This window comes from Canis aureus, chromosome 38, assembly GCF_053574225.1.
Source record: "Canis aureus isolate CA01 chromosome 38, VMU_Caureus_v.1.0, whole genome shotgun sequence".
Lineage (NCBI taxonomy): Eukaryota > Metazoa > Chordata > Mammalia > Carnivora > Canidae > Canis > Canis aureus.
In genome coordinates, this window is record NC_135648.1 from 23,158,654 (window position 1) to 23,181,998 (window position 23,345).

At 54.0% G+C, this 23,345-nt stretch overlaps 1 protein-coding gene across 19 annotated transcripts in view; it reads left to right on the forward strand.

Annotated features, from left to right (window-relative positions):
• PLEKHA6 (pleckstrin homology domain containing A6) overlaps positions 1 to 22,177 on the forward strand; it is a 140,713-nt gene extending 118,536 nt beyond the window's left edge. For 13 of the 19 annotated variants that reach the window (XM_077886785.1, XM_077886797.1, XM_077886789.1 and 10 more), the window contains 16 exons: positions 621 to 701; positions 1,590 to 1,658; positions 2,954 to 3,034; positions 3,314 to 3,463; positions 4,358 to 4,453; positions 5,776 to 5,887; positions 6,461 to 6,600; positions 7,547 to 7,696; positions 8,928 to 9,057; positions 9,269 to 9,375; positions 10,450 to 10,626; positions 11,662 to 11,829; positions 11,919 to 12,052; positions 12,569 to 12,714; positions 17,500 to 17,623; positions 18,296 to 22,177. In XM_077886785.1, the coding sequence (XP_077742911.1) occupies positions 621 to 701; positions 1,590 to 1,658; positions 2,954 to 3,034; positions 3,314 to 3,463; positions 4,358 to 4,453; positions 5,776 to 5,887; positions 6,461 to 6,600; positions 7,547 to 7,696; positions 8,928 to 9,057; positions 9,269 to 9,375; positions 10,450 to 10,626; positions 11,662 to 11,829; positions 11,919 to 12,052; positions 12,569 to 12,714; positions 17,500 to 17,615 (1,857 nt within the window). In that variant the 3' untranslated portion in view covers positions 17,616 to 17,623; positions 18,296 to 22,177. The remainder of the gene's footprint in view (positions 1 to 620; positions 702 to 1,589; positions 1,659 to 2,953; positions 3,035 to 3,313; positions 3,464 to 4,357; positions 4,454 to 5,775; positions 5,888 to 6,460; positions 6,601 to 7,546; positions 7,697 to 8,927; positions 9,058 to 9,268; positions 9,376 to 10,449; positions 10,627 to 11,661; positions 11,830 to 11,918; positions 12,053 to 12,568; positions 12,715 to 17,499; positions 17,624 to 18,295) is intronic. The other 6 variants (XM_077886787.1, XM_077886788.1, XM_077886792.1 and 3 more) reach the window with 4 other exon arrangements.
• The last annotated feature ends 1,168 nt before the right edge of the window (positions 22,178 to 23,345 follow it).

The following is a 23,345-nucleotide window of genomic DNA, read 5'->3' on the forward strand; positions in this document are numbered from 1 at the left end:
TCCCTTTAACATGGCTTGCTTGTTTTGGCCTCCTTATTTGCTCCCTAGCGTCATCCAAGATCGGCATGGATGCTACCAGCCCAGCTCTGGAAACCGTGTTTAGCAATCCTTTCTACTCTAGAGCCAAGAGGTGGGCAGGGGTTGGGGAGAGAGAGCTGTGCCTACCTCTTTGCGAAGGCCCATCCAAAGAGCAGCCCCAGGTTTTCTTTCTCAGCTGTTTCATTTAGTCCAAATTTGGGGAGATGGGTTTCCCAACTGCCGGTGTGGTCTTTAACCGAAGCAGTGTGAGGAAAGAGAGCTGGGGCAGGGAGTTGACCTTGGTCGGTGTGGATGAGACCCACACCTCTAGGGCATTCAGGAGAAGGGTCTCTTCAGAGCCACGAGAGAGGGCACAGCAGCCCCTAGGCCCCTTCTGTGGCCTTTCCTCAGGACACCATTGGTGCTGGTCCTGAGACTGGGTTCACAAGGGGTGAGCAATGGGTAAGGCTGAGCAGAGGGAGCTGGAGACCCCAGGAAGAGCTGCCCTTTCCTGTTTCCAGGGAAGTGAGCCCAGGCGGGAGATGGGGAGATAGATCTGTGGGGGTCAGAGTTTGAATCGTCCATTCCTTCCTCTGCTGCAGATGAGTGAGAGCGAGACTCTCATCAGTATGGTGAACCGAATGGTGGAGAACTCCTCCCCCAGGGCCCAGATCTTCATGCAAGTAAGACCTCTGCCTGGCAGCATGGTCCCTGTCAGCACCATTTCAGCTGCTTGTGCATGGTCAAGTCAAGCCATTTGGGTTGGGGCTTGCTCTGCCCAACCTGCTCATCCACCAGGCCTCATCTCCCAGGCCCCGCCTGGTCCCCTCCTCTATCCAGTCCCACTGTGTCTCCTCCATTCTTCATGTTCATGGGTAAACCCAAGGCCCATTTCTCAAACCATCAAAACAGCCAGTACCAACATGCCATACCATGCCAGGGATCGCAAATCTGCTTTCTGATGTCCAGGATTTGTTTCATATTTGGTATCTTCTTAACAGACGTCTTTGGGGTTAAGGGCACAAGGAACCATCCAGTGCCCCAGTTGTATAGAATGTCCTGTGGTTAGCAGATGTATCACCAAGGGTGGGCAGCATTTGCTGGACCCAGAAATACTTCTGGTTTAAGAACGAGTCCTGTGACTGGTGTGCAGTCCACCAGAATAATCATTCTCAGATGTTCCTGGTGTTCATCCCATTTCCCTGTGTCTCATCCTCAAAACCAGCCAAGGGGTAGCTGGTGTTCTCATGGTTGCTCCCAGTAAGCCATCTGGGATAACCATACCCCCGGACTCCCTCTCGACATAGGTCTAGAGCTTTGGGAAGAGAGAGGAGATCCTGACTATTTGCTGAGAAGCATCTCTCTCCAGCAGCATAAGTGTTGGGGAAGAACCTAGCCGGGGCCACGGCAGGCTTCCCAGCTAGGGACAAAGAATTAGTGTAGGTGCTGGGAATGGAAGCTGCCAGAGCAGAGGGACTACAGTCTCTGACGGAGCAAAGGCTGTCTGGTTTCCTGTCCTCACGTGCCCTAACTGTCCCCCTACTGCTGTAACCGGCCTCATGTTCCCGCAGGTCCCTCCATACCCAGAAGTGTTCCGGGACGGCCTCCACACTTACAAGTTAAACGAGCAAGATACAGATGTAAGAGCAGCTCTCCTGCTCCTCCCTCCTCCCCAGCCCCTCCCGCTGTGGTCTCATCCTTGCTCTCCTCCGCTGGGGCTCTTCCTGCGTTCATCTCTGTCCTTCTGGTGGCTCTTCAATCCCTCTGACCCAAGTCCTGTCTCATGAAGACAACATTCTGCCTGCCGCGTCCTCCTGTCCCTTCTCTTCTCATCCTTAACCCTGCCTCCCATGCTGGCTGCGTGTGTTGCCCTACTGAGCCCTGGGCCATGTTGTTGACAGTAGTGGGATCTGCTTATTACAGGAGCACAGACTGTGTTAGGAGGTGTGCCAGCCAGGCTGCTCTCCGCCCAGCATGGCAGTAGTCCCTGGATACTGGAGGGAAGCACACAGCCCTGCCCCTGGCCTCAGGGAGCATCAGGGTAGCAGGAAATCCCAGGTGGCAGCAGGTGGCAACATATGATTCATGGACTAAAGGGATTGACAGTGGGTTCTGCAGGAGTGCAGGGCACTGCGACCATGTGGGCTGGTAGCTCAGAGACAAAGCAGGTAGCATCTGAGCTGCACCTTGAAGTTAAAAGGCCCAGAAGACAAGATGTGGCTCAGTAGAAAGGAGCCACGGGGGTATTTGAGGAATGACATAAATAACTGTGAGGATGTTGGAAAACATTAAGTCTTTCCAGAAGAGAAGTTAGGCCTCACATGCCTCCTCCCCATCACAACTGGTCTTGCCTGAGTGGTGGACCTGCCCAGTTGGTCTGGGAGGGTTTCCATCCAGGGCCAGACCTCAGGAGGGTCCCAGCATCAGCCATCCTGAGACCCTGGAAGGAAGGGAGAACAGAGTCCTGGGAGCCTGGGGAACCAGTCTATGTTGTCCACTGATTTTCCTAAGACTGCTTGTTCAGACAGACACCCCGTGGACTCCTCTAATCCATGCCCGCCTGGGAGGCCTAGGCAGTGAGGCCGCATTATCTCCTCAACCCTGGGGACTGGAACCCCCGGGAGGAAGGTAATGCAGGAGCTCAACATTTAACTCCCCTCTCAGGCTGACTCACTTTCTCAGAGAATAAGCATATCTCCCCTCCCAGTAGGTCCTTGGGAGACGGGAGTCTCAGTCTCCCAAGGTAAAGACCATATTCCTGTTCCCAGGAGCCTGCAAGGCCAAGGTGAAGAAGGTCTAGGGTTCCTCAGCAGGGGAAAGGAGGTGGTATCCAGAGGCCAGGCCCGTCTAACCCAAGTCCCAGGCCCCCATCAAACCATGTCCTTTACCCCCCTTCTCTCTCCCTCCCTTCCTCCCCACCCCCTCGGGCCCCCAGAAGCTGCTGGGCAAATTGTGTGAGCAGAACAAGGTGGTGAGGGAACAGGACCGGCTGGTGCAGCAGCTCCGAGCTGAGAAGGTGAGAGCCGGGGGTCGCCTGGGCTTGGGGGCACGTGGGTAGGCTGGCATGGACAGGTGTGGGGGTGCCGTCTCCACCCTAGGCTGAGAAAACCTTGTCTTCTGCCTTGCCCTGAACCTGAAGTGCTGAAGCTCTTCCGTGGCCCTTGCCAGTGAGGGCCGACTCCATGAGGTTGCCCAGGTTGCCAGTTGAATTGTGGGGGCTCAGGCCTCTGCTGCTTAGAGTCCCAGAGAGGAATCAGCAGGGCGGCTTACAGCCATTTCCCCTGCCTTTCTCCAGGAGAGCCTGGAAAGTGCCTTGATGGGGACCCACCAGGAACTGGAGATGTTTGGAAACCAGCCTGCCTACCCGGAGAAGCTGCTGCACAAGAAGGAGTCCCTGCAGAACCAGCTCATCAACATTCGGGTGGAGCTGTCCCAGGCCACCACGGTAGGTAACTGGGAGCAGGCTCTCTGCACCCCCTCCCCACGCTCACGCCCTACCCCCCTCCATCCCCCTGCCAGATCAGCGAGGTCACGCCTGGACAGAACCACCCTTCCCGGGCTGCGAGCTTTTGCTTCCGACTCTCCTCTGCGGGCCAAGAGCACAGTGCTCTTGCCAAGAAGGGGCAGAAACAAAAGGCCTTACTACTGTCTTGCGGATAGGCAGCAGGTGTGCCAGCCCGCTCGCTCCACAGAGTCTCTGCCAAGGAAACGGGCTTATTTTCCACAAACAGTGCCTGCACTGGGATTCGTTCAGGGCAGCGTGAGGTCCAGGGCTCCTTATCTCCTCGGCTGCTGTCACAGCTTTGCTGCCTCCCTCTGTGCTCTCCCCTGGAGAACTAGGACACCGACGGTAGTGCTGCTGGCCCGGTCATGTGCTGTGGACACAGGGCAGACCCTGCAGGACAGGCTGCTTGGACGGTAGTTCTGGGGCGCAGCAGCAAAAGGCCCAGGAAAACATGGCCCAGAAGGGAGGAAAGTCTCTAAAACCCAGGGAGCAAACTTCTCTGGGTTTTCTCTCTTTGTGCTCTCCACTTTGTGTCACCCAGTCTGGAGAGAACAGGAGGGGCGGGGGGCATGGTCTGATCCCCTTTGGGCCTATGCCCACATCTGGAGAGGATTCTGGGTTCTCTACTTCGGCCTGCAGTTGGATGGGCCACTGCATCTCTTGTGAGGCCAGTGATGGGCTCTCATCAGAATGTCTCAGCCCTGCGCCTTCCTCCTGTCCCTGTGTGCCCTCTTCCTCAGCCCTGCCAGACCCCAGGTCCCTGGGCCCCAGCGCGGGGCAGGAGGAAGGCCTTGGGAATGGCCATCCTCTCAGTAAACCCACTTCCCGCTGCAGGCCCTGACGAACAGTACCATAGAGTATGAGAGCCTGGAGTCCGAGGTCTCTGCTCTGCACGATGACCTCTGGGAACAGCTCAATTTGGACGTTCAGGTAAAGAGGGCCCTGGGGCAGGAGGGGTGAGTGTGCCTTCCCTTCTCCTTGGGCCAAAAGAGACCCAAGTGGCTTCCTTTCTTGCTTCAGAGATCTCAGATACTTGAGACAGGGAGTCAGTCCTGAGACAAAAGACAAGGTTCAGATCCACGTAAAACAGATGCTTTCAGGATGGAGATGATGTGGATTTTTCTTTAGTTGCATCAAATCATGAGGAAGGAGTAAAGGGAAACATGAGAGAGCTAGGTTAGACATACCTAATGACCGGAAGGATTTAACACGTCCATACAGATACAGATGTAGGTCTGGATGCGGGTTGAGATCACATGCAGGTGTAGATGTGAGTACATACGTGCAGCTGTCTCTCGTGACCCCAGAAGCAGTGGGCCGTACGGGAGCCAGCAGCTCAGGACCTTTATGATAGAAGAGCGGCTTTCCTTCCAGGGCCAGGTTAAACACACTCTGCTCGGAGGCAAGGCACATACTGACCTTAGGACATTCCTGTTGTCCCGACTGCATCTTCTCCAGCTAGCCAGCTTTGCAAGCCCTGTCCATCTGATGCAGTTCATGCCCCCGTTCCCCTAGTTTCCTCCGGGTGACAAAACTCACCGCCCCCCGCCCCCCAGCCTCGTAGCTGGTTTGGGGAGGGGGAAGCGGGGGGGCTCCAGGTCCAGAGCACCGAACGCCTCCACGTCCTGTGGGCAAGCCTGACTTCCAGCATGCACACTTCAGGAGATAGGAAAGCACCCTGGTCAAGAGCACCAGCTCTTGAGACAAACATCCAGACGCAGGTGGTGCTCGCGCTGCTTACTAACAGAGGCTCTTGGGCACGAGTCTCTTCATCTCCAAAGTTGGGACACTTGCTGCCTGTGCCACACAGAGTTCTGGTACAGCTGAAAGGGGTTAGTGTATGCAGAGCCCTCCACGTGCTGCCCGGCAGGTGGGGCGAGAGTGGGGTGCAGGTGCTCAATAAGCAGTAGCGATGATTTTTCAAAGAATGAAAACTCTGACCGCATATAATCCACGACTACTCAGACATACATACATTGGGTGTCAGTATTTCAAAAGGGCCGTTTGGATAGAAAGAACATTAGACAATTGGAAACCCTTGCCCATGACAACAGGAGACCATTAAGAGTCCCCCAAGAGGGGCATTGGCTGCAGGAGCACCCTGATCTTCCGGGGAAGCTAAGGATGCAGCTGCGCGCTTGCACGTGCACGCACACGAGGCTCCTGCCTACTGCTGGCCCAAAGGGACGCAGGGAGAAGGCCGGGGCAGTCCCCGAAGCCACTTTCCTTGACCTGCTCTTGTGCGGTTCCAGAATGAGGTGCTCAACCGGCAAATCCAGAAGGAGATCTGGAGGATCCAGGACGTGATGGAGGGGCTGAGGAAGAATAACCCATCCCGGGGCACAGACACAGCCAAACACAGAGGTGGGTGCTGCCTTCGCCGCCTGAAGGGCTCACCGGAAACACTCTGCTGTCTCTGGCTTCCATCCCACATCTGTCAGCTCAAACCTCTTCAGGCCCTCACACTGTCCCCAGAGCTAGTCAGGGCCTCCAGAATCTTCCTCCCTTATTCCTCCCCCTCCTCCCAGGACACACCAGACATGCCACTCAGAGACACTTGACCCTGATGGTCTCGATTCCACCCCAGAAAAGGTCAAAGAGCACTTGTGCCCCACCAGCTCCCCAAGCCCATGGGCCAGGTGGTGATCTGAAGCCACTACCTTAGTGTCCTCCTGAGGCCCTAGGACTTGGTGTTGGCTTTCTTCGACATCTCAGGGGCAACAGTGTCCTTTCCATCTGTTATCTAACCCCTGCCCAGCATGCTTCCTCACCGCCAGCCTGCATCCCAGCCCCAGCCTTAGGCAGGCCCGTGGCCCTGAGGCTTCCCTCCACGTCCCTGGGTCCTCCGCTGCCTCCTCCACCTCTGGAGCCCACCCACATGCCAGGCCACACCCCTACCCTGCCCATCCCTCATCTCTCCTCTCTGCTTGCCCCCAGGAGGACTCGGCCCCACGGCCACCTACAACTCCAACAGCCCCGCCAGCCCTCTCAGCTCCGCCAGTCTCACCAGCCCCCTGAGCCCCTTTTCTCTGGTGTCCGGCTCACAGGGGTCCCCCACCAAGCCTGGGTCCAGTGAGGTAAGCTGAGGAAATGAAGTAGAAGGTAGGTGGGGGAGGGAGGATTCAGTCCTCATCAGCCCGAAGGATGCAGACTGCACCCAGCTCTGCCCCGGAGGCCTCCTGTCCTACTCTTCAGCTTTCTGTCCGCGACAGGGGCGTTCTTGCGCCCAGTTTGGTGAACTTCCTTCCAGATTTTTCCTTCACTTGCTCTCATCTGCATTTGTCATCTTTAGCTCCCTTCCAGGGAGGTCTGTCTCGGTTAACAAATATACAGTGAACACTTAGTGGGAATGTCAATCCGGGGTTGTTCCAGCGTGTGAGAGGGTTGAGAGTGGGCGTGAGGAGCAGCTTCCGAGCTGGTCAATCAACAGGTGTCTACAGGGAGTGATGGATGAGCTGAGGCCCTCTCAGAAACGTACATGTGCGTGCCCAAGGCCCTTCTCTTGGGGATCCCAGCATCCACTGGGTACCAGGACTGACTTGTAGGCTCGGCAGTGTGTGTCTCAGTACTGACTGTGAATGCCCCGATGTTCCAAAGAGATGGTGGAGCTTTCACTGGACTATTAAGCTTTGGGACAGGAGAGGAGTGAGGGGGACACATCACAGATGGGAGGGGAGTGAGGGGGACAGGGGGTTGCATCACAGACGGGAGAGGTAGCAGAAGCACAGACACAGGGTACGAATGTGCCCTGGGTGATGGTGAGGCAAGGAGCAGGGAGCCTGGAGGAGAATTGGGGAACATGGGGCACAGTGCCAGGTGGGGCTGAGCCAAGGAGGGCCTTCACGGCCAGGCTGAGCCCCCTCCAGAGCTGGAGCTCCCCCCCAGGCGGCAGGTGGGAGTTGGGGGGTCTAGGGCCCCCCCAGGTCCCCATGATGTCATCTGTCCCTTGCTAATGCTCTTCTCTCCTGCTCTCACAGTGGCTGCTGTCCTTCTTCCTAATGCTCTGGCTTCTCTCTGCCTCAGGAGCCTGGCCCGCCACGGCCCCCCCTCCCCAAAGCCTACGTCCCCCTGGAGTCTCCTCCAAATGTGCCGCCACTCCCTAGCGAGAGCCGCTTCTGGCCACCCCCCAGCTCCCCTTCCTGGCACCGCAGTGGCGAGCCAGCCAGGGGTCAGGTACCCAGCACCCTTGGGTCCTGGAGGGCAGGGGCGGAGGGAGTGGGGCAAAGGGCCCGGCAAGGGGCAGGGCAGGACACAGAGCCACTTTGTCCCTGTTGCACTATGAACTTCCCTGCAGCCATCCAGTCGGACTCCGGGGTGAGGACAGGGATGGCGGAGTCCCCATTTGGCTCTCTGGGGACGGAGGGGAAATGAGTGTCACCACGCCCAGGGGCCAGGGCAGCCCCCGACGAGTGGCGGTGTGTCCCACTTCCCACCAGCACGAGCCGGCAAGGAAAATTGAGGGCCCCGCAGCTACTGGTGCCATTCCGATCCCTTCCTGTCCACCTCAGACCCCGGTTCTTCCACGCTGTCTCTCTCTCTGCCTTGCCTGTGTCCTCCTGGGTGTTCTCGGCCCTGGCGTGTAAGGATACAGGCCCTGTTCTGCCTCCCCAGCCTCTCTGCCCAGGAGGCAGGTAGTTAGGGAAGAGGTTGCTTGGTGAGTAGTCCTGTGTCTAAAACTGGGAAGATTCTCATCCATCTCAGCTGCTGGGATCCACACAGCCCCCGAGGGGCTGCCGAGAGGGCAGAGCAGAGCAGGCTTTCCAGACCAGGGGAGGCGGTGGGACTTACCCACGCTCTCTCACTGGACTCTAGCTGCTGTTTCCAGCCTCTGGCCCAGTCTTTTGAACTGTCCCTCGCTGAGGCTAGACTCTTTAGCTGCACTATGGGAGCATAGGGGGCTGCCAGTGGTGTCGGAGGCCCCCTCTAACCTCATGATTCTGGAAGCCCTCAAGCTAAATGTACTTCTCTGTCCCCCAGAATCTTGGTACCAAAGCCCAGCTGGTTCTTTTGCTCAAGTTTTGGGTGAGTTCCCAACAGAATCTTCAGAGATCCTTGGCCTTGTAGCCTTCTCCAGCATTCCTCCTCTCCGGCTTACAGCAAGTCTGTGCTGCTTGGCAATTGCCAAGAGGACTGGTCAGGTTGAGGGGCCTCTCTGCTGGGCCTCAGCTGAGAGCCTCCTGGAAGCTCTGAGCCCTCACTTCCCAAGATGACCCAGCATTGGCCAGCCTTAAGGTGGCATGGGTGGGAGGCTCCATTGCGTCCCTACCCACTTCCCAGCTGGCACACTTAGAGTTTTCTCGTCCTGTGTTTATGCTCCAACCATTGCAAAGCAAAGAAACATCCCTGAGTGCCAAATTCCCAGCAGTCCCTATAGCATTGACCATCTTCTCGTTTCTACCCCCAGCCCAAGGCAAGCTATGAGCAAAGCAAGAAAGACCCCTACCAGACATCACCCCTGGACACCACTAGAGACATCAGCCTTGTGCCCACCAGGCAAGAGGTGGAGGCAGAGAAGCAGGCAGCTCTCAACAAAGGTACTTCCTGTCCCATCCTCCCCTAGAAGGAAGGCCAAGTGTCAGGAGCCCAGACAGGGGCTCTCACAACCAAAGAGAGCGAATGCGCACCCATCCTGGGCCTTTCCTCTCTGCCACAGGTGGGACTCAGCCTCCTCAGGGAAGCAGGCTTCCCTGTCCCCCTGCTCTGCTGCTCTCCAGAAGGCCCACTGGCTGTTCTGTCTCCCTACAGTTGGCATTGTGCCTCCTCGGACAAAGTCACCCACTGATGAAGAGGGGACTCCATCAAGGGTGGTGAGGAGGAGTGCTAACGGACTTACCAATGGACTGTCCTCCCGGGTGAGTATGGCCTATGGGCCCTGAAGCCCGGCGGGAGCCCAGGGTCATCTGTGTATCCACCCATCTGTCCACCACTCAAGAAACCCAAGGCAGGAGGCGAAGGCAGGGACAAGTGGGAGAGGGCAATAGCCCCACTGGAGAAGTCTTCCTTCTCCATAGGAAGAAGACCTCTATGGAATCTTGTCCTATCAAGGGACAAGACAGATACACATAAGAAAGAAGAATAGTTAACAAAATTATTATTATTATTTAAGATTTAATTTATTTGAGAGAGAGAGAGAGAGAGAGAGCATGCATGAGTGTGGGGGAGAGGAAGAGGGAGAAGGAGAACCAGACTCCTCGCTGAGCAGTGGGCCCCAACTCAGGGCTTGAACGCAGGACCCTGAGATCATGATCTGACCCAAAGGCAGACGCTTAACTGACTGAGCCACCCAGGTGCCCCCTAACAAAATTATTATAATGTGCCAGTGATGGGAGACAAATCCAACAAAAATCAGCAGTCAGAGTCAAATGTGCTGACCACAGGCAGTACGTTCATTTCCCAGGGCTGTGGGAAGTTGAGATAGCCCCCCAAACTCGGGGGCTTAAAACAACAGAAGTTTATTCTCTCACAGCTGTGGAGGCCAGGAGTCCAAAATCAAGGTATCAGCAGGGCTGGTCCCATCCATCCCATGCCCGCCTCCTAGCTTCTGGCGTGACCGGCCATCTGCAGTGTTCCCTGGCTCGTAGACACAACACTCCAGTATCTGCGTCCACCTTCACATTGCCTTCTACTCTCTGTCTCCTTTTGTCTCTTATGAGGACCTCTAAGATTGGATTCAGGGTTCACTCTAATTCCAGATGATCTCTTCTCAAGATCCTTCCCTTAACTACATCCACGAAGATCATATTTCCAAATAAGGTCATATGCACAGGTCCTGGGGGCTTAGGACCTGCATATATGATTTAGGGGCCATTATTTAAACCCACTACAGACAGGCTTCCCAGAGAAGGGACATTTAAGGCATTAGGGCAGGTGAATAAGCTGGGAGTGGGGGATGAGCACCTGTCAGAGCCCTGTTCTCCCTGCTGCAGCAGGAGCGCCCCAAAAGTGCAGTGTTCCCCAGCGAGGGCAAGGTCAAGATGAGCGTGGAGGAGCAGATGGATCGCATGCGGAGGCATCAAAGTGGCTCCATGAAGGAGAAGCGGAGGAGCCTGCAGCTCCCAGCCAGTCCAGCCCCTGACCCTGCCAGCCGGCCCACCTACAAAGTGGTAACGTCCCCCCAGCCACCCGCGGCCATGGCTCAACATCTGCCAACGCTGCCCACTCCCAGCTCGTGACCGGCCTGGCCGGGCGGTTGGGTGAGGGGCACAGAGAGAGAGGGGCTGGGAAGGACCCATGCTGGGCACTTGGGAGAACTGGCCGAGGCTTCTCCCCACTGGGCAGAAGATACATTGCAACAAGCATTCCTTGTATATATTTAAAGAAAAATAACTTACAGAAAGGAATGCACCGATTATTTTAGTTGAAATGAATTACACAAAATTCAGTTGATAGAGAATAGTGCGAAGTTCACCCCCCAGGAGGAGCCATCACTTAAACATATTTCTAGAACATTTTCTGTGTATTTACCACTGGGCTGGATCTACTGAGGATAATGCTGATAGTGCACTGGTGCATGGCACTGCACAATTCTCGAATCTCGTGTTATTTTGTTTAGATCTTTCAGCAGTGCCAGGTTAGGAATGATCCCCCCTGTTTTAGAGATAGGGAAACACAGGAAAAATTAGGGATTCCTGGACCACTTGACTGCTGAGTGTGGAGCTGGGAGTAGCCCCAGGCATCTGCCTACTTTTTCTTTCTAGCATTCAGAAATACAGGAAAATAATGATTAAAAGTCCTCCCTTCAAACAGCTTACATTCTCCTTGGTGGTTTGGAGATCCCATAATAGGAAACCACTAAAGACCAACGTAGGACACACTAATCCAACTGCCTAAAATATGTGACACATAATATGAACACAGAGGACCACCAGATGAGAAGTAACAAGTATGGATGAGATGCACTGATGAGATTTTTGCCTCTGGGCCTTTGCAGGTGGGCAGGCCTTGGACAAACAGCGTAGGAAGAGGATAGTTTTGCCCTGCAGTGAGAGCCATGGGGTGACAGCCAGATCGGGTGTGATGAGCGGGGACAGCGGGAACCCAGGCCTGGTTTAGGGCTGTCTGGAGGCATGGGTAGCAGAGGACAAGCTGCCGGCAGTGGGACAAAGTCCCTCTGTGGTCATGATGGTTCTGTCCCCCAGGTGCGCCGTCACCGTAGCATCCATGAGGTGGACATCTCCAACCTGGAAGCAGCCCTGCGGGCAGAGGAGCCTGGTGGGCAGGCCTATGAGACACCAAGAGAGGAAATTGCCCGGCTTCGCAAAATGGAGCTGGAACCCCAGCACTATGATGTGGACATCAATAAGGAGGTGAGTGAAGTCCAGGAGGGCAGAGGGGGAGAAGAAAGCCTGGGGGGTTGGCAGGTGGAATGGAGGTGCTGACCTGGATCCCTTCACAGCTCTCCACGCCAGACAAAGTCCTCATCCCTGAACGGTATATTGACCTGGAGCCTGATACTCCCCTGAGTCCCGAGGAGTTGAAGGAAAAGCAGAAGAAGGTGGAGAGGATCAAGACACTCATTGCCAAGTCCAGGTAATGTGTCTGAGTGAACCTCAACATTCTCTGCCCACCCTAGCACCAGGGGCACTAGTGCCACCGAATCCAGCCCCCCAACCCATGCCAGTGGGAGCCCTGAGTCTCCCAGGCGGAGAGCGAATGGAGGCAGTGGCTCAAGGCAGCAGACCAGGCCCAGCCCTGTGGCAGGGCAGTGACGCTGCCATCGAGTTCCAAAACAACCTGCTGGACACGGGCATGTGCTGTTGTCAAGACAAACTGATGGGTTGCCCACTGGTGACTTCTCTTCCTCATCAAGGCTGCCCTAAATGTTCACTTGAATCTTCTAATTCATTTTAAAACATTGCGGTGGGGGGTCCCGAAATGTGTTTTGCCTGGGTCCCACTCACCCCTGGGGACAGCCTTGCTGGGAACCAGAGCCTGCCCACTCACAGGCCTCTGGCCACCTTGCCAGCCTCAGTTCACAGCCCCCCCCCAAGCCCATTGGACCATCCTGTCCCCCCACTCCATGTCTGTGTGTCTGTGCCTCTTCAGTATGCAGAACGTGGTGCCCATCGGCGAGGGGGACCTTGTGGACGTGCCCCAGGACTCAGAGAGCCAGCTGCAGGAGCAGGAGAAGCGGATTGAAATCTCCTGTGCCCTGGCGACCGAGGCCTCCCGCAGGGGCCGCATGCTGTCTGGTGAGAGGGGCCGGGCCTCACTCCTCCAGGGAGACCGGCTGACCAGGTGCAGGGGAGGAAGCTCAGTGCTGTGAGGGGGCCAGGGCTAGAGAGGTGCAGGGCCAGTGAGACTTTCCTCAAGGTCAAGATGAGCATTTATTGAGCACCAGATACTGTGCTAGGCTCAGTGGGGTACAAAGGGGCCAGAGTTGCATCCAGGAGCTCAGAACTGTGATGACCCTTCTCGCCGCTCTGTGGAGGAATGGCCAGAGGCCATGCAGGGAGCAAGGGCACCACTCTACCTGGGCAGCTCAAGGAAGGGCACAGCTAAGAGGCAATACCTGAGCTTGGCTGGGAAGGGTCAAAGTATTACCAGCTGTGAAGTGAGGGACAGGCATTGCAGGCTACCCTCTCACTTCCCATTCTTGCTGCATGCAAATAGGAAGGTGAAAATGGGGCTGGTAGCCAGAGTTGAGAGCAATAGTCAGGCCCTGGCTACTGATCCAAACCCACTTTTCTAAGAAAAGATGAGCCTGAGGAACGGACTCATACTGATTCAAAAGTAAGAGGGTTCCGAGTAGACACAGTGGGGTGAAAGTCAGCCCGAGATACCGCCCCAGAGAAAGTGAGAATGGAATCAGGAAGAATGGAAGAGACTCTTAATGGGAGGGGGCAGGATAGAGGAAGTACAGTGGTTACCGTCATGAACCCAGGTCGGAGGGAAGACAACAGAATATGTCCTCCTCCTCCTCAGAACAAAAGGTGGTTGGGACAGACAGGGGGAGCTTTGAAGCTAGTCCAGAGGGGTGCCCGGGAAGGATGCCAGGTTTGCAAGGACTTGAGTAGAAGGAGGAGGCAGAGAGACAGGTATGTTAGCCCACAGTGACAGTCGCCTGGGTGAGGGGCCGGCCATCAAGACCGTAGCCAGGAGCCCAGTAGAACAGCTAGCGTTTCATGGTGATCAAGGGGGATTTGAATTCTGGCTTTCTGAGACTCCATTCTCTCATGTAAAATTCAAATCGAAATAGCTGCCTGGTGGTGTGAGGAATGGTGATGATAAATGCGAAGCACCTAGCACAGTGCCTGGCACTTAGTAAGTGCTCAATAAATGGTAGCCACATGTGGTCATGGTGGTGTTGGTGACTGCGATTGGATTCGTTGACATAGCAATAGCTGGAGTAGAAATAGGATCTGTGTATGGTTTTTCTCACTCTTTTAAATATGGATATTTTTAGGAACCAGAGGGTTTCAGGCTACAACAAAGGAAATTTATGCCTTAAGGAAGAACCTACCGGCAGTTAGGGTCTAATGGACATTAAGTGGGCGGGCAGGGAACACCCTTGGAGGTATTTCAGAGAGAGGAGGTCGGTTGGGCTGGATTGAGGACAAGAGAAGGGATGGGCTTCAGATAGTCCCATCTTGCAGCCAAAGGAAGCAGAACCAGTTTGGCTGCACAGAGGCCTCCATCCTACCTCTCTGTAGTTCAGCTGTAAAATGAACTCGAATCTTCCAAAGATCAAATTCCTCATGCTCTAGGCAAAAGGCAACTTCCTGTTTCAAGGGTTAGAGCACACAACACTGTTTTGAAAACTTCCCTCTGCCCTCGCCCCAGTCCCTGGCTCTCTCTCTACTATAGTTTCTCAGCCAAAGGTTCCATGAAAACAAAACCCACCCTAGCCTATCAGATTTCCTTCTCGATACACACCAGCTTACATTTCAGGATCTGTGCGCTGAAAGCAAACCGTCACTTTGCTTTTGCCAAAACCCCAACTATTTAAAAAATGGCATAGCAGGGCCAGACCTCAGACTTAGCCTACTGTCCCCACTGTCCCTTGGCCTCTGGCCCAGATTCCCAGAGCTGCAGCTCTGCCAGGGACAGAGAGGACTGTTTGTGGGCATGGGTTCAAGCCTGGGACTGTGTGTATGGGAGTGCTGGTCACGGGCCATAATGACGGTGCAGAGTGGAGAGGAGGTGCCCCAGTGTGGGTATGTGGCGTGGATGGTGTAATGCTTGTCAGTATACCCAGAATGTACACACTCAGGCATGAGGTATATGGGAAGGTGCGACAATTTTACGTTTGTACGCGGGGCAGGATATCATGTGCAATGTCCGTAGGGGGTGACGTGTGTAGATACACATGTATTTGTGTATACTCAAGTGCGTGGGTGAAGGGAATATTTGAGTGCAAACATAGAACTATGTGTGTATGTGTGTGCAGAATGTCTATGAATATTGTTCAGAGACCATTATTTATGAGTACAGGTGGTATTTAGTAAACTCCTGGAGTTTGTATATGTGTATGTGAGTGTACAATATAAGGATGGAGGTAGTGTTTATGAATGTACGTATTTAAGTATAATTGGCTTTTTTGCAGTATGAGGAGTGATAAAACACATTTGTGTGTATGTTGTGCACAGTGTATACATTGCGATATCTGTAAATGTGTATCTGTGTGTGCAGGATGGGAGAGAGCGTGTCTCATGAAGGTGAAGGATGTGACCTGTCCAGCAGGTGTGACCAATTACCAATGCAAGCAGATGTGGTATTACTTGTGAACACACAATCATAACATCGCATCTATCCCATACATAGCTACTATCTGTGTGAATTTTAACTTTCTTTTTTTTTTTTAAAGGTTGTCTATTTTTTTTTAAGATTTTTTTTCCATTTATTTGAGAGAGAGCAAAGTGAGTGAGAACATGAGCAGGGGGAGGGGTGCAAAGGGAGAGGGTGAGCAGGGACCCCAATATAGGGCTTGATCCCAGAACCCCAGGATTGTGACCTGAGCCAAAGGCAGATGCTTACCCAACTGAGCTACCCAGGTGCCCCTGTTTCTTTCTTTTTTTAGATAAAGATTTTATTTATTTGTTTGAGAGAGGGGGGAGAGAGAGAGAGAGATAGAGCATGAGCGGCAGGGGGGGTGGGCAGAGAACAACCCCCCACCACCACCAGCAGGGAGCCTGATGCAGGGCTCCATCCCAGGACCCGGAGATCATGACCTGAGCCGGAGGTAGCCACATAACCGACAACCACCCGGGAGCCCCGTGAATTTTACCTATTTCAATAGATATGTTCCTAATACACCCTAATATACACTTAAAACTTCTCTGCCTTTATAAAGGAGTTATATTTAACATAATTCATCTTTCTTGCTCTTGTTCATTTAGTATCATTATAAAAATCCATGTTTTTGCTGATCCGTTGAAGGGATGCCCTCTGCAGCTAGAGTTGGTACAGATCATAACTATGCTACGTGCTCCCAAACTGTTGTATTTTTAAAGGTATTATAAGCTACATTTTACAAGAGGCTTTTTCTCCTCAGTTGTACTTTTTTCTATCTTCAGTGGGCCTCCTGGAGTCCTCTCTCTCCCCTAAATTTCCCTGTTTCTTATCTTCCGTGGGGTAGACATCCAGCAGGTCAACTCCTATCAGAAGTGTGTAGAAATGAGAGTAACTGGACTCCAAGGAGCTTGTCTGTCAATAACTGTAAGAGCTTCACCACGTGCCCGTGGCAATAGATATTTGGCTTTCCTGAAATAGCCCTTGCTTGGTTTTTTGACTTTTTGATTGTTTTAGAAGTTGAAGTTGCCAGATAACTAACCACTGGGCTCGCCATACAGACATACACACAAATATGTGTTTTGAAAGCGTTTGCGAATGTGTTTGTGTGTGATGTTACACGTGTGTTGGATCACATGGAAGCGTATGGGTTTGGAAGTGCACAAACACACACATCTGAGTTGTGTGCAGTGAGCGTAGAATACTGTTGGATCCTGTGCACACACTGTGTATTCTGAGCAGACTCCCCTGCTCACGAGAAAGCTCCAAGTCTTACATACATCTATGTGTGTGTGTGTGTGTAGGCAATGGGAGCTGCACTGGCCCTTTCCCCTACTCAGATGGCAGGGAATTGATGAGGTCGGGGCAGGGCAGGATGGGGAGCAAGCGCTTAGGAAGTGGGATGCCAGGATCCTTCTCTTGGAGGAAACAGTGTGACCCTGGCCAAGGTCTGGTTCTCCTCTGAGGCCAAGTGAGGACGTTCTCTCCGCCAGTCTGCTGCCTCACAGTGGCACTGAGGGTGCCGAAGGGTCTGCAGCCTGCACAGAACTCATGCCTCCTAATATGGCCCCCCGCCCCCTGTCATTGTCCTTCCACCTGGCTCTTCCCAGCGTAGAGCCACGGCCGTAATAGAGTAAAATCCATTCATTCCAGTGTCACCGCTTGGAGGCCTGCAGTGCTTTGTTCAGGGGTGGACCAAAGTTCGCCCTTTCTGGATTGAAGGACAGGGGGTCCCCAGGGATAGTGGGAGGCAGGGGGTGTGTTTCTGAGACCCCGAGCTGGTCTAAGTTCACAGAACTTGCTTCCACCGTCCCTGGAATCATCTCCGCTTCCGTGGAGATGATTCCCATGGTGATAACTTGGATGTAGTCGTTACGGGGGCCTGATGATCTGGCTTGGTGTGGTTGACTGCCCCCGTCGTCACCATCGTCCCTGTACCGGTGTGTGTGAGGTGCGTCGCTTGTTCCAGCCGCTCCGTCCCACGTTGTACGGATGGGAGTGGAGCCCGGGCCCAGAGAGGCCGGCCTCGCCCACGGTCACCACTGGTCCTCGGCTGAGCCTGCGGGGCCCTGTCTCCTGGGGGGTGGGGGACCCACCCTCCTTCCCAGGCCCACTCTGCCTCAGCTCTCCTCTCTGCTTGCCTCCTGCCTGGCTCCCCGCTGGGGGAAGGGCCCACTCGCTCTGGGTGCCCGGCCTCCCCCCCACCCCCTACCCCTATTCACCTCCCTGTTCATTTCTGTTTCCAGTGCAATGTGCCACCCCAAGCCCTCCCACCTCCCCTGCTTCCCTGACTCCACCAGCCAACCCCCTATCGTCTGACTCCCCACGGGGCGCCGACAGCAGCCATACCATGCGGGTCTGAGCTCTGACGTAAGAACTTTTCTACTGTATTTCCTCCACCACGGTGAGTGGGACCCCCACCCCTCACCCCCGGGAGCCATCTACCACCCCCCTCATTCCAGCATCGCTTTGCCCTCACCCCCAGCGTCGCTCTCTCCCCTCCATCCATCTGCTTGAGCCCGCAGCATCCCCGCCCCCCTGTCCCCCCATCCCCGCCACGTCCCCTTGGCCCCGTGCAGTGTTGGACCAGCACCAGCTGGGAGGGCCGCCTCTTGGATGCCGCAGTGCCGGTGGGCTTTGCTTCTCCAGAAGCAGACAGGGACAGAGCTGAGGCCTCCCCTACCCCGTCCTGGGCCAACAAGCCTCCCACCTGTTGAGATACACAGCAGTCCTGCCTCAGAAGCCCCCAGATTTTATTTCTCCCACATGGCCCCTAGATTTTACTGTAAATGAAAATAACATTGGAAATTCTGGCCAAAGGCCAGGTCCCTTCGTTTCCCCTGGCACACAGTCGCTCAGTGTCAGGCAAGTGGAAAAGAGCACGGACTTCCATTCATTAGCTCCCCTCTCAGGGCTGGGGGTGGCAGGTGGGCCGTGTTCCACAGGGTTCCGCAAGAAGAGACTTCTGTCTCCTGGGGAAGCTTGACTGGAGCTGTTGCTCCTCCAGGAAGCACCTTTCTCACCCGTTTCTCTTTTCTTTAGTGCAAGCCCTGGCCGAGGCCAACGCCATGAAGCTCCACAGAGCCACGTTCTGAAGGTCCCCTCTGCCTACTGAGGTCCTGACTCCCCAGCCTGGCCCCCCCGCCCCTGCGCTCCTGTGGGAATGCTGCAGGGAGCCAGGCTGGGGCCAGGGTTGCTGCCGAGACTTACCTCAGTGTCCACATGCCCACCACGCCTGGCCCTGAAGCCCTTGCTACTCAGATGGCAGCACCAGGCCAGGGCTTGAGATGGTGGGCAGAGAGCACCCTCCCAGCGGGCGCCTCCCAGGGGCTAGGCCTGGCCCCAGCTGGTGGTGCGATGGCCCTACTAGAACATTTCCTGAGGAAGAGGATGCCCCGGTGGGAAAGATGCCCTGGGCTGTCTTGGGTTAGGTCTGGAGTGAAGAGAAGACGGACACCCCTGACATCGAGGACAGCACGTGCCAGCAGGTCCTTCCCCCGTCATTCCCATCCTGCCACCCCAGCTGTACCGGGGGCTTTGACACATCTCTGCTCGTGGGTGCTCCTTTGGGGTCTGGTGGAGACCGACCACCCTGCTTGAGCCAAAGACAAGGAGACCAGTGACGAGGAGAGGCTCCTCGGCTCCCAGAGGGGACAGTGCTGGCTGTAGGTGGAGAGCGGCACGCAGGTCTGTGCAGCGTCTGAGGACAGGTTGAGAAGGGGGAGAAGAGAGAAAGAGATGGAGGCAAGTGGGAGGACAGGGAAGCAGTGGGGCTCGTTTGCAAGTGAGAGGATGAGACAGAGGTGGAAAGGGGCTGTGGGATTGGTTTCCCCAGGATGGAGCGTTAGCTTAAGTGCCAAGTACGTGCCGGATGCCAGCTCTGCTCCCCCACCTGCTCTCCCGGGTCCACCGGCCTGCCCACACTGGCTCTGAGAGGGCCCACCAGTGAGCACATGGTGGCCTGCAGCAGCAGCCGTGGGGACAGTTGTGGGGAGGCTGGTGTGGCTGAGTGGGTCGGAGATGGCCCTTCCTGGGTCTGGGCCTGGTGTGTCTGCCTTCCCCTCCTAGGCTTGGGGGCAGAGAGAAGGACCTGTGTCATGTAGGGTGTAGTCAGCCTTGGGGCCTTTCCTAACCCTGTTTAGGACATTTTCTTGTCCGCCTTGCCCCTGGAATGTGCTGTGGGCCAGCTGAGAGGGTGCCCTTGAAAGGAAATGCAACCTCAGTCTGCAAGGCTAGGGCCTTGCAGGGCCCCGTCCTGCATCGTGAGCAACCCCTAGGAGGACCAGGTGAGGCTGTAGGAAGGACTCCCTTCTGGCCTGGCTTTCTCACCATCTGCCTACCCAGGGAGGCCGGTGGAGGAGACACAGAAGCAAAGATGGTTTTTCCTTCTCGCCGCTCACCTTGGGAGGACTGTAGCCAGAGAGGAGGGAGGGGAGAGTGAGACTGGAAAAACCTGGGCCCCAAGGCCAGCTCTTTGCCAGAGTTGCTGCCGGGAGACTTCAACCTCCAGTGGTCCCAAGAACAACTGCTTTATCTGCCACCAGTTCTCCTCCACGCCTTCACAGCTGGGACGGTTACTGGTTCATATGCAAGTAAAGATGGCAATTCATTCAACAAATATTTATCGAGCCCCTTTTATGTACCAGGCACTGTTCTAGGTACTTCGGGTATTCTCGTGCTTCTGAGGAATTGCAGGCTGGGGAATTTCACTTCACTTTTTAGCAGATTTTTTGAACATGACCTTTGGCTACATTTCCCATCTTTAATGCACATGAAGCACCCCAAACCTGTTTTTTCCTCCCCCCACAGACTGGCAGGTGGGATTGGCCCTCTCCCTCTTTCCAACACCCTCCTCCCTCCACAAGAAGCAGCTGTTTCAGGGCCTCCATGCCTTCCCCTTTCGTTGTCTGTCTCCTTTTTTTTTTTTTTAAGTGATATTTTTAGAAATACGTGCAAAATACCAAGGGTTAATGTCTGCACCTCTACACTTCTCTCTCACCTCTTATTTCATAAAGCTGGCTCTTTATGTTGCTTTACATGCCTTAATATATGTTTTATGAAGATTATACATATTATAGATATATACATAATATATATATTTGTTTGGACGTCTGATCCTTTCCCAGAACTCCTGCCCAGGCCACTTCCCTCCTTTATTTTCCACACCATTCCTAGCATGTTATGGCCACACCCCATGCCTTTTGATCCAAAGAAGGGGAGAGGACAGACTTATTTTAAGACAGATCTATTTTACGCTTTTGTTATAAAAGCAAATCTATTTTCGAAATGTGCAATGTCTGAATGGAATCAGCAAACGATATGAAGAGACTGGGTGGCTGCCTCTCGGTCCAGCCCTACATCCCTCCCTCTTCCCTGGCAGCTTCCTTCTCCCATCCCTCAGTCTGCAAAGGGCTGGTCCCCAGAGCTCGCCCGAGAGCATTTTACCAGGGCAGGACGTTCTCTTGGAAGTCCTGGTCCAAGGATCTGATTACACTGTCAACTCTTGATGAGCCTCTCGGGTTACAGGATGTGAATCCTCTTAGAGGAAATGTTTACAGCTGTGTGCACAGGAGTACACCCGTGCGGGCACACACACTCACACACACACCTCCAGTGTTCTCCTGGACCACCTCCTGTCATCAGCCTACTGGAGAGGGCAGTCAATGGCAGCCTATGCCAAATGGCACCAAGAATTCTACTCCCCAGTGGAGTAGGAGATACAGGACAAAGGCCAAAGGAAATATTTCAGGACCACAGGTCCTTCAGCACAGACACGTTCAAGTTCCTTGGACTTCTCACACTCCTTGATCCCTTTCTGGTCCGGGTCACATCAATGACATCGGTCTGTCTCCCTTTGTGACCTTTCCTCTGGGGGCTCCAGTTAAGGGAAACGGTACCTCAGTCTGGCATCCAGACCGCAAAGTCGGCTTCTGGGCTGAAGTGGGTCCCATGGGCAAGGTAACATCTCAGCCTTGCCCAGGAAGCCCCCAGGACTTTCCTCTGCAGGCTGCCACTGGGGTGCTGACCTCCGCCGGCTCAGCCTTCCAAACTGCTTATCAGCTGACAAAGTAGGTAAGGGGCTCTCGCCTTGCAAGGATTTGGGCAGAATGGAATCCAAGGGTTTGGGACTGTCACAGAGCTCCTAGCCAGCATTTGAAGCCTGACTTCCCAACTTTGACATTTACTGGCTCCCTGTTCCCAGCCTGCAGCATCTCCTTATGAAAGAATGGGGCCCAGATGGAGGCCCAGGGCTAAGTAACCCACCGGGGGACAGCCCTGGTTGCTATTCTAAGGCCTTGCCTTCCCAATTAGCACATTACCTCCCTGATCAATAACCAAGAGGCTGTAATCAAATAATACTACTGTCACTTTAAAGATTTTTCTGAGGTCGCAAGCTGTGCACACTTGCTCTCCTGCCTTGGTGAGAGGCATGTTCTTGGGGCAGGGCTGACTATAGCAAGACGGAATCAATCCCTTTCCCCTTTAGGCACCCCCTTACCTGGCAGCTCTTAAAACTAAGGAAAATATGGAATATACATATAAATATATATACATATATCTATTTATGCACATACTGGGGCCAATTTGATCTGCTAGTATTAGACAATAAACCATACAAGGAAATGTATGATCTCAGTGTCTTGATTTAGTATAAAAGTGACCTTAGAAGAAACATTAAAGTTAGCTAAACAGAGGCCATCTCTGTTGGGGGACCAAACATCTGTAGCCACCCCTTAGCATCTTTCTCGCCAACAAGCCCCCTCCCCAGGAAAGGGCATCCTGACTGCTAGGTGAGCATCTGCTTCCCTGCTCCCCAGCATTCTTTTTAGATCTAGGTACTGAAGAATCCCAGTGAGCTCTGCATTTGTATCTTGCAAGTTTGTATAAACTCAATACAAGAAATAAAATGAATGGTTTGTACAAGTGGCCTGTGTCTCGCACTCTGTCCGTGACTGCCTGTGGCTGGCCTTGGTGGCTCATGGTAACTTACGAGCTTGGCAGAAAAAGGTAGAGGGTCTGGGGTTGGGCCTTACCTGACTAAAAGCAAAGCTGGGCCCATGGTATGTTCCCCACCACAGTCCTCTTTTCTGTCCCAGTAAGCCCAAATCAAGCCTTGTCCCAAGGTCCTGTGTAATGAGAGTTCCCAGAACAGTGTTCAGATCCTGGAAACTTCTCATTGATTTGTCTCTGAGACTGAGGGTAGAACTGTAGAAGAAAATTAATTCTTAGGCTTTCTCGATTACTACACAATGCCCTATATTTCTGCTTTGGGGTACAAGAAGGTGTTTTGGTGAGCAGTATCAGAAAAGCCACCCAAATTATTCTCATCCAGCCTCAATGCCTTTGGTTTATGTCCTTTGGCAGGTGCTACTAGTTTTTTTATTAGTGTTTTTTTTTTTAAAGTGGTTACGGGGGGGGGGGTTTGTTGTTGTTTTTAAGACGAGAGTATTTTTATTAAGATTTTATTTATTCATGAGAGACACAGAGAGAGGCAGAGACATAGGCAGAGAGAGAAGCAGGCTCCCCACTGAGCAAGGAGCCTGGTGCGGGACTTGATCCCAGAACCCGGAGATCATGTCCTGAGCTAAAGGCAAACACTGAACCACTGAGCCGCCCAGGTGCCCCTGTTTTCAGTTATTGATCCTCGGTGTGAAGGACTTTACCAGAGCTGCTTATTTGAAATCTTCCCGTGAGTAAGAGTGAAGAAGCCCTGTGAATTCTATTCAGGGGACAGTAGAGCGAGAAAGCGAGCCGAGGATAGTGGAAGTCCTCAGCCAGGCCCCTGTAGGATGTCTGGGGAGGAGAGCTGGGAGCATTAATGCTTCAAAGAAGAGAAGAAAATTGAGACATGGGATGGGAAGGCAAGCCTCATAATTCCTGATTTTACCTTGCCCTGGTTCTGAGGGCCGAGTTCAAATTCTGGACATCTGTTCTCATTCCTAAAGAGCTAGCAGTGTGTGTGAGTGTGTTTAACAAATCATTGAGGGATCCCTGGGTGGTGCAGTGGTTTAGCGGCTGCCTTTGGCCCGGGGCGTGATCCTGGAGTCCCAGGTTCGAATCCCACGTCGGGCTCCCAGTGCATGGAGCCTGC